The sequence below is a fragment of the Phyllobates terribilis genome, unplaced genomic scaffold (genome assembly GCF_046119375.1).
Source record: "Phyllobates terribilis strain yellow unplaced genomic scaffold, ASM4611937v1 Scaffold_1__5_contigs__length_1240528914, whole genome shotgun sequence".
Lineage (NCBI taxonomy): Eukaryota > Metazoa > Chordata > Amphibia > Anura > Dendrobatidae > Phyllobates > Phyllobates terribilis.
The window spans coordinates 618,545,006-618,560,276 of NW_027362761.1; the positions used below are offsets into that span (position 1 = coordinate 618,545,006).

The 15,271-nt window shown below is 49.2% G+C and overlaps 1 protein-coding gene across 1 annotated transcript in view; it reads left to right on the top strand.

Moving 5' to 3' along the window:
• LOC141272996 (receptor-type tyrosine-protein phosphatase T-like) overlaps window positions 1-15,271 on the top strand; it is a 424,966-nt gene that overhangs the window by 330,645 nt on the left and 79,050 nt on the right. Inside the window, exons 13-15 of the mRNA XM_073684271.1 lie at window positions 4,426-4,615; window positions 9,743-9,821; window positions 10,537-10,777. Of these exons, the coding sequence (XP_073540372.1) occupies window positions 4,426-4,615; window positions 9,743-9,821; window positions 10,537-10,777 (510 nt within the window). The remainder of the gene's footprint in view (window positions 1-4,425; window positions 4,616-9,742; window positions 9,822-10,536; window positions 10,778-15,271) is intronic.

Sequence of the window (15,271 nt, forward strand, 5' to 3'; positions counted from 1 at the left end):
CCTCCCGAAAATAACACAGTGGATTTGACTTTATGTTACTCTGCTGTCATTTGGTGGTGATGAGAAGTCTGGCTCAATCCAGCCCTTGTTCATTTTGATAAAGGTCAGCTTGTCAGCATTGTCAGTTGACAGGCGAGTGCGCTTATCAGTTATAATTCCCCCAGCGGCACTAAAAACACACTCCGATAACATGCTAGCGGCAGGGCAGGCCAGGACCTTCAAGGCGTACAGAGCGAGTTCATTCCAAGTGTCCAGCTTGGATACCCAATAATTAAAAGGCACAGAGGAATCACAGAGGATGCTGGTACAGTCGGCAAGGTACTCCCTCACCATCTTTTGAAACTTTCCACTCCTTGTGAGAGTACCCCACGCCTCAGGGCCTGTAAGCTGGGCGGGTCTCAGAAAACTGTCCCAGAACATTGACTGTGTTCCCCTACCTCTGCTGGACTGGAGTTGTCTCTCTCTCGCTTGTACGCATTGGTTGGTCAACGAACTGTGACCTCTGCCGCTAGCATGTTCAGATGGGAATTTTTTTAACAGTTCTGCAGCAAGGGCCTTCTGGTACTGCCCCATTTTTGTAGACCTCTCCACCTCAGGAATAAGAGAGTGAAAGTTCTCCTTGTAGCGGGGGTCTAAAAGTGTCACCAACCAGTAATGACTGTCACCCAACATTTTGACAACGCGAGGGTCATGGTTAAGACAGCATAACATAAAGTCAGCCATGTGTGCCAGACTGGTAACGGGCAAGACTTCCGTGTCCTCACCAAGATGACGACTGACCATGCTCTCGTCCTCCTCCTCCTCCTCCCCCCTGTCCTCAGGCCACCCACGCTGAACCGACGGTATGACAGTTGTACAGGTACTACCGTCTACAGCGCATGATACAAGCTCCTGTTCTTCCTCCTCCTCCTCCTCTCCCTCATTGTCCCCCAATGCACGTTGATGAGATGAGATGAGGCTGGGCTGTGTGTAATCGACCGCTACGGCTTCTTGATCTATCTCTTCATACTCTGGCTGCAATGCCTCCTCTTTAATTCTCTGCAGAGAGCGTTGCAAAAGAGCGTTGCAAAAGACAGACAAGTGGGATGCTGACGTTAATGATGGCGTCATCGCCACTCACCATCTTGGTGGACTCCTCAAAGTTTGTCAAGATGGTACATATGTCAGACATCCAGGTCCACTCCTGAGTTCTTATGTGTGGATTCTGACCTGAATATCGACAGCCTTGTTGCAGCTGGTATTCCACAATTGCTCTCTTCTGCTCACAAATCCTTTGCAAATTGTGGAGAGTAGAGTTCCAACGTGTGGGGACATCACACACCAGTCGGTGTGACGGAAGCTGCAAACACTGCTGCAACACAGCAAGGGCGGCGGAAGCTGTAGCCGACTTGCGAAAATGAGCTGACAGGTGGCGTACTTTGACGAGCAGATCTGGCAACTCGGGGTACCATTTTAGAAACCGCTGAACCACGAGGTTAAGCACATGAGCCAGGCATGGTACGTGTGTGATCTCGCCTCGCCTCAGAGCCGCCACCAGGTTATGGCTATTGTCACACACGACCATGCCTGGATGTAGGTTCAGCAGTCTCAACCACAGATCTACCTGCTCTTTCACAGCTGTCCACAACTCACAAGCAGTGTGAAGTTTCTCAGCTAAGCTTATGAGTTTCAGCACAGCCTGTTTCCGCTTGGCTGAGGCAGTACTGCAGTGCTTCCAGCTTGTAACTGATGTGGTGATATCTGAGATGGAGGCAGAACATGAGGAGGAGGATGATGCGCAGGAGCTGTACACTGTGGGGGCAACTCTGACTGACATAGGGCCCGCAATCCTCGGTGTGGGGAGGATGTGTTCTGTTCCGTCCCAAGGTCCGACTGGGTCCCGGCTTCCACTATGTTTACCCAGTGTGCCGTCAGGGAGATGTACCGTCCCTGGCCACAAGCACTTGTCCACGTGTCCGTTGTCAGGTGCACTCTCCCAGTAACTGCATTATTGAGGGCACGGCAGATGTTTTGGGACACGTGCTTGTGTAGTGCGGGGATGGCACACCGGGCAAAATAGTGTCGGCTGGGGACCGAGTACCGAGGGACGGCCACCGCCATAAGGTTGCGGAAGAATTCCGTCTCCACCAGCCTAAAAGGCAGCATTTCCAACGCAAGCAGTCGTGAAATGTGCGAATTTAGGACTGTGGCCTGTGGCGCGTTAGCTGCGAATTTCTGCTTTCGTTCAAAGGTCTGGGATATGGACAATTGAACGCTGCAGTGGGACGTGGATGTTGATGCTGTTTCTTGAGAAACTACCATAACAAGTGAAGACTGAGAGGAGGGGGCATCTTTGCATGCAGTATGGACAGGGGATTGCCTTGCACACACAACAGGGGGTTCTATTGCACGCACAACAGCGGAAGAAGCAGTGGTGACACCCGCTGACACTGGTCGTGGACCCTGAGTTTCGCCCCACAAAGTCGGGTGCTTTGCTGCCATGTGCCTGATCATTCTGGTGGTGGTCAGGCTGGTAGTTTTGTCACCCCTGCTGATGCTGACATGGCAGATGGTACAAATGGCCTTTTTGGGGTTATCAGCAGAGTCTTTAAAAAAATTCCAGACTCTGGAAGACCTACAGGTTGTACTGGCAACGTACCTCGTGTTGGTGTTACGGGGAACTGTTGCCTGCCTTCTGTGTGCGGCCACCACGCTGCTTCTTCCTGCCTGTTGGGGTACTCTGCCTCCCTCACCCTGTGTGCTGCTGGCCTCGCTCTGCATGTCCTCCTGCCACGTTGGGTCATTTACTAGATCATCCACCACCTCCTCCTCTTCCACTTCCACACCATGATCCTCCTCTTCACTTCCTGGCAATTGTGTCTCGTCATCGTCCACCTCTTGTGACAAATTGCCAGCGTCGACTTCCTGTGGCTGTTCAAATATTTGGGCATCGCTACATGTGATCTCCTCTTCCACCACTTCAAGCGTAGCAGGCGAGGGGCACAAATCTGGAAATGGACCAGTGAACAGCTCTTCAGAGTGTCCAAGTGTGGGATCAGTTGCTGTCTGACGACACTCGGCATGGTGGGAGGAAGGAGCATCAGGGTGAGGAGGAGTATGCGGTCGAGACTCATGGCTACTAAGAGTTGACCGTGTGGAAGACAGACCAGAGGTGGTGGTGCCCAGGTAACTGGAAGTATTATCTGCTATCCAATTAATAACCTGTTCACACTAATCAGTTCACAATACTGGTGTTGTTCTGTGCTTCCCCAGTAATTTGGTCAAGAAGTGGGAGCGAGAAGATGTGGCTGTTGGTTGTGGCACATTTTCACCTTGACCACGGTCCCATCCTCTACACGCACCATCACCAGAACGTCCAGTTCCACGTCCCTTGCCACGCGCCTTGCCCATTGTAAAAGAAGTAAAATAGCTTACACTCCCACTATCAATGGAAAAAGGGTAATAAAGTAGATTAGAACCATGGAAGAGGAAAACCACAGTTCTATTTCTCTGGCCTACACCCGACTCTTAAACAATCTGAACAATCAGGGAGAAACTATTACTGTTTTTCTTTACGGAAAAAATACCAAAAGATGAATAATAGAGATTTTTTACCTTGGAATGGCAAAACCACAGTTATTGTTTACTGGGGTATACCAGACTATTTTCAACAGATATATTTGCGGCTGAACAGTGAGCGACACACTCAAACTTTTTTTTTTTGAGGTAAAAATGGCCCAAAAGTGGATAATACAGAGATTTGACCCGTGGAACTGCAAAACCACACTTGTATTTCTCGGGCCTACACCAGACTATTTTCAACAGATATATTTGTGTCTGAAAAATCAGAGACACACTTTTTTTTTGGGGGGGGGGTGGGAACAACAAAAGGTTTATAAGACGGATATTTGTACAGTGTGAAGGAGGAAAAAAAAAAGAGGATTTAGATGAAAAAAAAGGGATTTTTCCTGGCCCCCAAGACCTATTTGTTTAATCTGGCAGCCTTTACAGACCCTACACTAAATATTTCGCAGGATATATCTCTCCGTAAATCAGCAGCGCTGTCCCTACACTGTCTGATCCGGAGCGACTGTGTCCAAGATGGCGGCGCCCGGTTTTAAATACTCGAGGTGACGCTGTGCGGCCAGCCAATCACTGTAATGCCCACAAACAACATGGCTGCAGCATTACAGTGACTGGCTGGCAATCCCTGCATGTTCATTGGCTCTGTAAAGAGCGCCAAACATGCAGGGCAGAGACCCGAGCTCCCGCCAGAGTAAGCCCGGAAATGCTCGGTGCTCGCCGAACATCCCGAGTAGCGTGATGCTCGGGCGAGTACTGAGCAGTGTCGAGCATGCTCGCTCAACACTAAACACGACCTCTCTGCTCCTCTCACAATATCTGTCTACAATGTGATTGTTCTTCTTTCTCTTCTGTTTCCTGCAGCTGAACATCTTGGCCTGGAGAGATTACAATTCTTCCTTCTCATTAAATGTGGCTGAGCGATTCCCCCCCAATGTCACCCAGTATAAAATTAGTTTGCAGCACGGGACCAATTACACATTTCATCTTCGAGGATTCACATCTGTAGGAGGTGGCGAATATAGCAAAACCACGTTGGAAACTCCAATTGGAGGTAAAAATAACCAAATCTATTGGTATTAATCTTATTATTTTCTCTGAGAGGGTAATATGAAATTTTGATTATAACGCAAGTATAAGAATAACACTATTATGTCTGCAGCCACCACTAGGGGGCGCTCCCTGTATACAGAGATACATGATGAGATTCTGTCTGCAGCCACCACTAGGGGGAGCTCCCTGTATACAGAGATACATGATAAGCTCCTGTTTGCAGCCACCACTAGGGGGAGCTCCCTGTATACAGAGATACATGATAAGATTCTGTCTGCAGCCACCACTAGGGGGAGCTCCCTGTATACAGAGATCCATTATAAGATTCTGTGTGCAGCCACCACTAGGGGGAGCTCCCTGTATACAGAGATATGTGGTAAGATTATGTCTGCATTCACAACTAGGGGGAGCTCCCTGTATACAGAGATATGTGATAAGATTTTGTCTGCAGCCACCACTAGGGGGAGCTCCCTGTATACAGAGATACATGATAAGATCCTGTCTGCAGTCACCACTAGGGGGAGCTCCCTGTATACAGAGATACATGATGAGATTCTGTCTGCAGTCACCACTAGGGGGAGCACCCTGTATACAGAGATACATGATAAGATTCTGTCTGCCGCTACCACTAGGGTGAGCTCCCTGTATACAGAGATACATAAGATCCTGTCTGCAGCCACCACTAGGGGGAGCTCCCTGTATACAGAGATACATGATAAGATTCTGACTGCTGCCACCATTAGGAGGAGCTGCCTGTATACAGAGATACATGATAAGATCCTGTCTGCAGCCACCACTAGGGTGAGCTCCCTGTATACAGAGATACATGATAAAATCCTGTCTGCAGCCACCACTAGGGGGAGCACCCTGTATACAGAGATACATGATAAGATCCTGTCTGCAGCCACCACTAGGGGGAGCTCCCTGCATACAGAGATACATGATAAGATTTTGTCCGCAGCCATCACTAGGGGGAGCTCCCTGTACACAGAGATACATGATAAGATTCTGTCTGCAGCCACCACTAGGGGGAGCTCCCTGCATACAGAGATACATGATAAGATTTTGTCCGCAGCCACCACTAGGGGGAGTTCCCTGTATACAGAGATACATGATAAGATTCTGACTGCTGCCACCATTAGGAGGAGCTGCCTGTATACAGAGATACATGATAAGATCCTGTCTGCAGCCACCACTAGGGGGAGCACCCTGTATACAGAGATACATGATAAGATCCTGTCTGCAGCCACCACTAGGGGGAGCTCCCTGCATACAGAGATACATGATAAGATTTTGTCCGCAGCCATCACTAGGGGGAGCTCCCTGTACACAGAGATACATGATAAGATTCTGTCTGCAGCCACCACTAGGGGGAGCTCCCTGCATACAGAGATACATGATAAGATTTTGTCCGCAGCCACCACTAGGGGGAGTTCCCTGTATACAGAGATACATGATAAGATTCTGACTGCTGCCACCATTAGGAGGAGCTGCCTGTATACAGAGATACATGATAAGATCCTGTCTGCAGCCACCACTAGGGGGAGCTCCCTGTATATAGAGATGCATGATAAAATCCTGTCTGCAGCCACCACTAGGGGGAGCACCCTGTATACAGAGATACATAATAAGATTCTGTCTGCAGCCACCACTAGGGGGTGCTCCCTGCATACAGAGATACATGATAAGATTTTGTCCGCAGCCATCACTAGGGGGAGCTCCCTGTACACAGAGATACATGATAAGATTCTGTCTGCAGCCACCACTAGGGAGAGCTCCCTGTATACAGAAATACATGATAACATACTGTCTGCAGCCACCACTAGGGGGAGCTCCCTGTATACAGAGATACATGATAAGATCCTGTCTGCAGTCACCACTAGGGGGAGCTCCCTGTATACAGAGATACATGATGAGATTCTGTCTGCAGTCACCACTAGGGGGAGCACCCTGTATACAGAGATACATGATAAGATTCTGTCTGCCGCTACCACTAGGGTGAGCTCCCTGTATACAGAGATACATAAGATCCTGTCTGCAGCCACCACTAGGGGGAGCTCCCTGTATACAGAGATACATGATAAGATTCTGACTGCTGCCACCATTAGGAGGAGCTGCCTGTATACAGAGATACATGATAAGATCCTGTCTGCAGCCACCACTAGGGGGAGCTCCCTGTATACAGAGATACATGATAAAATCCTGTCTGCAGCCACCACTAGGGGGAGCACCCTGTATACAGAGATACATGATAAGATCCTGTCTGCAGCCACCACTAGGGGGAGCTCCCTGCATACAGAGATACATGATAAGATTTTGTCCGCAGCCATCACTAGGGGGAGCTCCCTGTACACAGAGATACATGATAAGATTCTGTCTGCAGCCACCACTAGGGGGAGCTCCCTGCATACAGAGATACATGATAAGATTTTGTCCGCAGCCACCACTAGGGGGAGTTCCCTGTATACAGAGATACATGATAAGATTCTGACTGCTGCCACCATTAGGAGGAGCTGCCTGTATACAGAGATACATGATAAGATCCTGTCTGCAGCCACCACTAGGGGGAGCTCCCTGTATATAGAGATGCATGATAAAATCCTGTCTGCAGCCACCACTAGGGGGAGCACCCTGTATACAGAGATACATAATAAGATTCTGTCTGCAGCCACCACTAGGGGGTGCTCCCTGCATACAGAGATACATGATAAGATTTTGTCCGCAGCCATCACTAGGGGGAGCTCCCTGTACACAGAGATACATGATAAGATTCTGTCTGCAGCCACCACTAGGGAGAGCTCCCTGTATACAGAAATACATGATAACATACTGTCTGCAGCCACCACTAGGGGGAGCTCCCTGTATACAGAGATACATGATAAGATCCTGTCTGCAGTCACCACTAGGGGGAGCTCCCTGTATACAGAGATACATGATGAGATTCTGTCTGCAGTCACCACTAGGGGGAGCACCCTGTATACAGAGATACATGATAAGATTCTGTCTGCCGCTACCACTAGGGTGAGCTCCCTGTATACAGAGATACATAAGATCCTGTCTGCAGCCACCACTAGGGGGAGCTCCCTGTATACAGAGATACATGATAAGATTCTGACTGCTGCCACCATTAGGAGGAGCTGCCTGTATACAGAGATACATGATAAGATCCTGTCTGCAGCCACCACTAGGGGGAGCTCCCTGTATACAGAGATACATGATAAAATCCTGTCTGCAGCCACCACTAGGGGGAGCACCCTGTATACAGAGATACATGATAAGATCCTGTCTGCAGCCACCACTAGGGGGAGCTCCCTGCATACAGAGATACATGATAAGATTTTGTCCGCAGCCATCACTAGGGGGAGCTCCCTGTACACAGAGATACATGATAAGATTCTGTCTGCAGCCACCACTAGGGGGAGCTCCCTGCATACAGAGATACATGATAAGATTTTGTCCGCAGCCACCACTAGGGGGAGTTCCCTGTATACAGAGATACATGATAAGATTCTGACTGCTGCCACCATTAGGAGGAGCTGCCTGTATACAGAGATACATGATAAGATCCTGTCTGCAGCCACCACTAGGGGGAGCTCCCTGTATACAGAGATACATGATAAAATCCTGTCTGCAGCCACCACTAGGGGGAGCACCCTGTATACAGAGATACATAATAAGATTCTGTCTGCAGCCACCACTAGGGGGTGCTCCCTGCATACAGAGATACATGATAAGATTTTGTCCGCAGCCATCACTAGGGGGAGCTCCCTGTACACAGAGATACATGATAAGATTCTGTCTGCAGCCACCACTAGGGAGAGCTCCCTGTATACAGAAATACATGATAACATACTGTCTGCAGCCACCACTAGGGGGAGCTCCCTGTATACAGAGATACATGATAAGATCCTGTCTGCAGCCACCACTAGGGGGAGCTCACTGTATACAGAGATACATGATAAGATCCTGTCTGCAGTCACCACTAGGAGGAGCTCCCTGTATACAGAGATACATGATAAGATTCTGTTTGCAGACACCACTAGGGGGAGCTCCCTGTATACAGAGATACATGATAAGATCCTGTCTGCAGCTACCACTAGAGAGAGCTCCCTGTATACAGAGATACATGATAAGATTCTTTCTGCAGCCACCACTAGGGGGAGCTCCCTGTATACAGAGATAAATGATAAGATCTGTCTGCAGCCACCACTAGGGGGAGCTCCCTGTATACAGAGATACATGATAACATTCTGTCTGCAGCCACCACTAGAGGGAGCTGTCCCTGTGCTTTCCATATTGGTACTTCAAGCTTAGCCTTTGGCTCGTCTTTATAAGAGATCGTGATTTTTTCTATATACTGTAATATTGGACGATTACAGTACACATAGCAAGCAGACAGATGATCACAAGTTAAAAAAAGACAAAATAAAAAGTAGGGTAGGAGAATAGCACCATCACCATTTGCCCATTCCAACAATCAAAGAACGCTCAGATATTGCTTGACGATGGAACCTCAACCAAAGAACGCTTGTTTATGATTGGCTGAGGCAGGAGGATAGCCCCTCCGCCACTTGTCCTCTTTGACAGCCACAGAATCCTCAGATATGATTTGTTAAGGTGGGAGAATGGCCCCACCGCCACTTGCCATCTCCGACAACCGAAGAACATTCAGATATAATTGGTTAAGGATATGAGAATATCCTGACCACCACCTGCCATCTCTGACAACCAAAAAACGCTCCGGTATTACTAGATGATGAAATGACAATAGACTCCACCAATTGTCATCTCCGACAACAGAAGAGTGATCAGATATGATTAACTGAGGGCTGGAGAATAATCCCCCCCATACCACCCACCTTTTCCACTAATAAAAAACACTAATATATGGTTGACTGCCCGAATCCTATAATCAAAAAATGCTTGGATATGATTGGCTGACAAAAGGGGAAGACACCTTCTCCAAAAACCTAACCTCTCGGTCAACCACAGAGTGCTCTGATATGATTGGCTGATGATATGAAACCTCAAATTTTGTACTAAAAGTTAGGAATGGCTGACAGTTGTGTATACGAGATCTAGTGGTAAGAGATCCAGCAGAGCTGACAGTCTGTTTTTATCATTTCAGATCCTCCAGATCCAAAGTTTGAGAAAAAGGATTTCACCGTACAGCTCCACCCGGTGCCAGATGTCCAAGGACCGATAAGGTCAGAAGCAGCTGAACAAGCGAAACCCATATTAATGAGTAGATGGCATGGTGAAAGGTGTCCGACCCATTATATGAGGGCAGTGGAGAGCAGTGGAGGAGAGCTGTCAATCACGATATCGAGGGGCTGGACTCTAAAAGCCGCTATACACATAAGACGATACCAGCCAAACCTGATGATATTAGTGGGATCCCCTGAGGATCTAAGATGTCTGATGGTTTCCCGACTCTTCTCCGACGAGATAAGGCTCTCGGCAGTCTGAAATCAGAGCAGCTATAGCATGTCTATGGCCAGGTTACAGGGGATCTCTCAACAGGATTTCACACTCCATACTATTTATATGTGCAAGTAGCTCTTTCAAAGACAAGGAGGAGGCATTACATGGTGGGTAATAGAGCCGGAGTGGTAGAGACTTCAGATCAGTCTACTTTACATATGAATTAAAACGCTGATTTCTCAGTAATGGAGGAATGGACCGGCGATGTAACGTTAATGCTGCTCTTGTCTTTGGATGAGATCCATCAACACATAAATAGTTTGGGTGGTGAAATCCTACTGACGGGTTCCCTTTAAGACTTTCTCTAAGAGTCTAAGCTGGGAGAATCTGGTGAGGTCGTATGGGTTGATTTTTTTCTGTTTTTGTGGGTAATTGTGATGGATGAATTAGTTGTCAAATCCTGATTTGTTGTGACTGATGTCTATTTTTTTTGTGCAGCCATTATGAAATAATTGTCTCTAGTGATCCGGGAAGTAACACAAGTGACTGTGTACGAGCAACTCCCACTCATTACAACTCCCCTCCGACTCTCTACACTGCGGCACTTCTCCCGGCACACAACCTTACCGGATCAATAACACTTGGAGATAATCGGAGTTATGGCGGCTTCCTTAATGCTCCTCTCACCCCAGAGCTGAAGTATGCTGCGTATGTGCGGGTCACCAGCAAGTGGAAGCAGGTATGAGATGCACCTTCTAATAACCATTTTCTGGAAACGTTTTTGGAGATTTTGTGGCTCCCCTGAGGGTTCCACCGCCACTGGGATGCTGCACTTCTTTAATGGAGTGTGGTGTTCCTCCTCTGAGGTAAGGCCAGTGTGATAGTCGTGACCTAACCTTTTGCATCCAACACCACACTTCTCCACCAGAGGGAGCTAGTATGCACTAGGTGCTGCTCCCCTGGTTACAGGGAGCCTGGGGAACACAAAGTGGTAGGAACCAGTTAGTGGGTGAGGGTGGAGGACTTACAAGTTAGTTACACTTTAGATTTCATATTTAATTAAAAGCCATCTTTGATCTTGGTCTTTTTGCTGGTCTTTTCGGCTGTTAACTGTGCTGTCAAATACTGTGTGTAATGTGACCTCCCTCCGGGAGTGCAGATCCTGTGTGGGCCTGCACCGGCAAGGGACACAGCCCTCGTACCCTGGCCTTGGGACGAGAGGTAGGTTGTAGACCAGGAATGTCTCAACCCGGCCAAGGACCAGGATCAAGAAGGCCCGGAGCTTAAGAGTGTGGCTCCACAGCAAATGGATCCCAGGCAGGATGCAGACGGAGCGGTTTACGCCACCTGTCCTCGCCTACCTGATATATTCAGAGGGAGTCCGGCTGCAAGAGGGGTACCGGCCCCTGACACCCGACCTTGCTACTCTACGTCCTGGACGGGAAAGCCCGGTTAGGCCCTGAGGATCCCACCGGGTAACGTACGGAGCGGAACTGCACCCGTGCCCTTGTTCTAAGAGGAGTTCAGAGGGAGTCCCGGCCTATTTGCACACACACGGACAGGAAAGAATTTGGCCTGTAGTTCAGGAACACTCTGCAGTAGGGTCCCGACTAAATGCTGGACTTACTCGGAGGTTGTCGGACCCCCGTCCCTGGTGACTGCAGGACCCCGTGGGGAGCAGGGAGTCGCCTTCCTTCTGCCATCTCTAAAGTGAGTAAAGCCTTGGAAGTTCACCCCTATAGCCTCCGGACTGTTTATTCTGCGCCACACCTCACGACGCGGTGCCCGTCTCCCTCTACTGCCAATCTATCCTCCTGTCCCTCTGCCCTGGGGCCTTGCTCCGCCTGTGGGGAGCAGTGAGAACTTAGGCCGCCATGACATCAGGCCTCGGCGGACTGCAGCGGCGCTGGTGACCCTTCACCAGGCACCACAGGTGGCGTAGTCGTTAAATAAAGCCACTCAACCCGGACGAGCCCACAACATCTTCCTTTTCATGTGACGGCCCTGAGCACGGGTCGGGTCCGGGCCACGTCTGCACTCCATCTCTTCACCTCAGGACCCGACTCCGAGTCCCCCATCACCTAGGGTAAACTCAAAACTAAAAGGGCTCTTTCGAGAATGAGGACGTCACAATTTTCTTTTTGTAACCCCAGAACCTGTAGGACCGGTGTCCTGTGACTAGGCGTGCACAATGCCTTTTGTTATTTATGTTCTCCACCATGGTGCTTTCTGCTCCCATACCCGATATTACTAGTCTCCTCACAATGTTCTAGAACTAGAGATAATTCAACCATTTATAATTCGAACTCCCCAGCTTCGTCCAATTTTCCTAGAGAATTTGATTTGAGGTGAATAAATTTGCCTTAAATCTCAAATGTCCTGAGGACAAGTGTATTACAAAGTGTTATACAAATAGATCCATAACATTCGGAATTATCCTGGGACTGTAATGAATCCTTTTTTGGCTTTTTAATGCAAAAACAGCCTTATTAATGTCCAAGTGACATTGAGCTTTCTGACTGGGTGAAAACAGAAGGAAATCCCGTAATGAATAAAAGGCTATTTAATAACACGTTGAAGTGCCAGACTTGTCAGGCTACTTAAATTACAGAAGTGATTAAAAAATTATCCCTTTCTTCGTTGGTTTAAACAGACAAACCTAAGACTTTTTCACATGGGGTGATGCAAAAATTATCCCTGTTTAGGGCATTTCAAGAGCTTTGTTCCTTGCTAAAATGAAGAAGCATAAGTGACTCGCCCCCTGGGCCGTGGGGTACCCGGAACCGGGCTTCTGTACGATGCTGAGAGTAGTAGTGGCAACCCGATCCCGTGGCTCAGGGTGGTCAGACCAAATTGTGGCAGTCTATTTATCAGTGTTTTGGAATGTCCGACTATGCCACCCGTGGATTGCGGTCAGGGATGACCGCCGCTGCAAGGCAGACCGCTGAGGCTGGTGTTGGTGTGCAGCACAGGGGTAGGATAACTCCCCACGGGAAGAGTGTAGCCTCAGGGCAGAGAAGGTGAATGCTGGGGGTGATAGTGCAGGCCACAATAGTAAGAGTTCAGAGTCCGCTTCAAACAGTCCAGAGTCTTTATTGCAGGTATTATTAATGACCCAACAGGAGTACCGGTTAGGAGTGGGCCTGGGTATCTGAGAGCATTCGGGCGAGCCCCACTGGTCAGGGTGAGTGTGTAGGCCTACCGTTCTCTCTATGCTCTTGCTGACTATCCTTCTTTTCGTGGTGTAATAGCCCACGTCCCTGAGCTGGCCGTGTACTTTGCCTGTATAGCTTGCGACTCGGGCCTTGGGTACCTTTTGCTTCTCCTTGCTGTACTGGTCCCTCTGTGTGGCGGAGCCTCCAGGCTTCTTAGGCCAAGGGACCTGAAATCCCTCGCGGGTTGGTTCTCTGCTGCTGGGCTTGCAACCCTGACAGCCTCGGACCCCAATGTCCAGTTTTGGGCTTCTCTTAGCCAGGACCGTCTCTCGTCGCCTCTGTCCCTGACTCGCAGTCTCTCCCCTGCCTCACGGACTCCTCAGCTGCTGCTGACCTGTCCCTCTTCTCTGAGAACCCTTCTGGATACTTCAGAAGTGGGTTCTGATCTCTCTAACCCTGCCTCAGTTCCAGCTTTTATAGGGGCAGCCTGCTCCCCCTACTGGCTTGGGACAGGAGGTGCTGCATGCTATTGGTCCCTGACCAGGGAACCTCCCTCCTGCTCTCAGACACAGCCTTTAATATTTGTGGCATCCAGGCCTGGGGTGACACATTCCCCCCTAGTAATATTTAGTATTCCGGGACTAAACAGGAAACACAAATACAGGGTATAAACAATAATATAACATATATACAAGTACATTTTGTCCTAAAGGCCACGGCGCTTCCGTGACCGGGTGTCCATATCACCCAATAAGGCGAAGTTCCGAATGGTGTGGGGACCTGTTTCCATAAACCCCAAGTTCCTGGCCTTGGGCGTGGTGACAAGGCTGAGCTAACTACTTAGGGCCACAAGGGTGCCACGCCGGACAGGTTTTTCTTCTATGGCCATCTTCACAAGAGGGCACAAGTGCAACTATTTACAAGACAGTTCCGGCCATTCAGTGTCCATGACCTGTCAGTCCATTGAACTAGAAAAACTGGAAAAAACACTATTAATTATCAGGTAACAACCATAAAACATTAAATATTTACAGGTAAATGTAAACTTTGTACTTAGATCTTCCAGCGAGCTGGTACTTGACCCTTAGTGCTCCGGGTTGACCTGCGTAACCAACTGTCTGGTGGTGGTCTAACCTGGCTTTACCCACTATCATTTAGGGTACCGCTACTAGCTAGGTTTACAGGCAGGGCAGGCTCACTGTCAGCAGAGGGTTGACTCTCTTGGGCTGCTGGCATGGGTTCTTCTGCCTCTGGGGCTGCTTGTTCTTCTTGTTCTTCCTGCTCTCCTGTAGGCTCCTGCTGGGTAGGTTGAAGGAAGTGTAGGACGGGTACCACTATCGCGTCGTTTATCCGAGTCCAGGTCCGGGGGAACTCTCCGAGAACGGTGCTGACCATTTCTTCCTTGTCCACTGCGGGCTCAAGGTCATCTTGATCTTCACTTGGACTCTGCAGTTGCTCGGGGCACCGTTTTAGGTGGTCTCTGGAGACCGTGCTAGTGGTTTCTCCTCTATCCTTGGTAATTACACATACCTTCGGGTTGTTGTGGTCGGACTGCAGTACTGTGTACGGGTCGCTCTCCCACTGGTCGTCTAGCTTGTGAAGCCTTCTCTTCTGCTTCAGGACCTGCTCACCAGGTTCCAGGGGATCAGCAGGGGCGTGTTGGTTGAAGAGCCTCTCTTGCTTTTCTCTCGCTTGAGCCAGACTCCTCTCCACACTCTCCTGTACCTTCTTGTACTGTAGCCGCCGTTCCGTATCCCAGTCCACATCTGGGGAGGTGTCCTCGGGTGTCAGGACTCCCATCTCAAGGTCCATAGGCAGCTTACCTGGTCTTGCTCGCATCAGGTAAGCCGGGGTGCAATTTGTAGCATTCACCGGGATATGGTTGTACAAGTCTATCAGGTCTGGCAGCTTCTCCAGCCACAGGCTGCGTTCTTTCAGGGGCAACGTCTTGAGGAGATCAATGACGATATTATTCATTTTCTCACACAGTCGTTGGTTTGCGGGTGGTAAGGCGTTGTCCGAATCTTCCTACAGCCGTAGAGGTTGCAGAACTCCTGGAAGACTTCCGCCTCAAACGC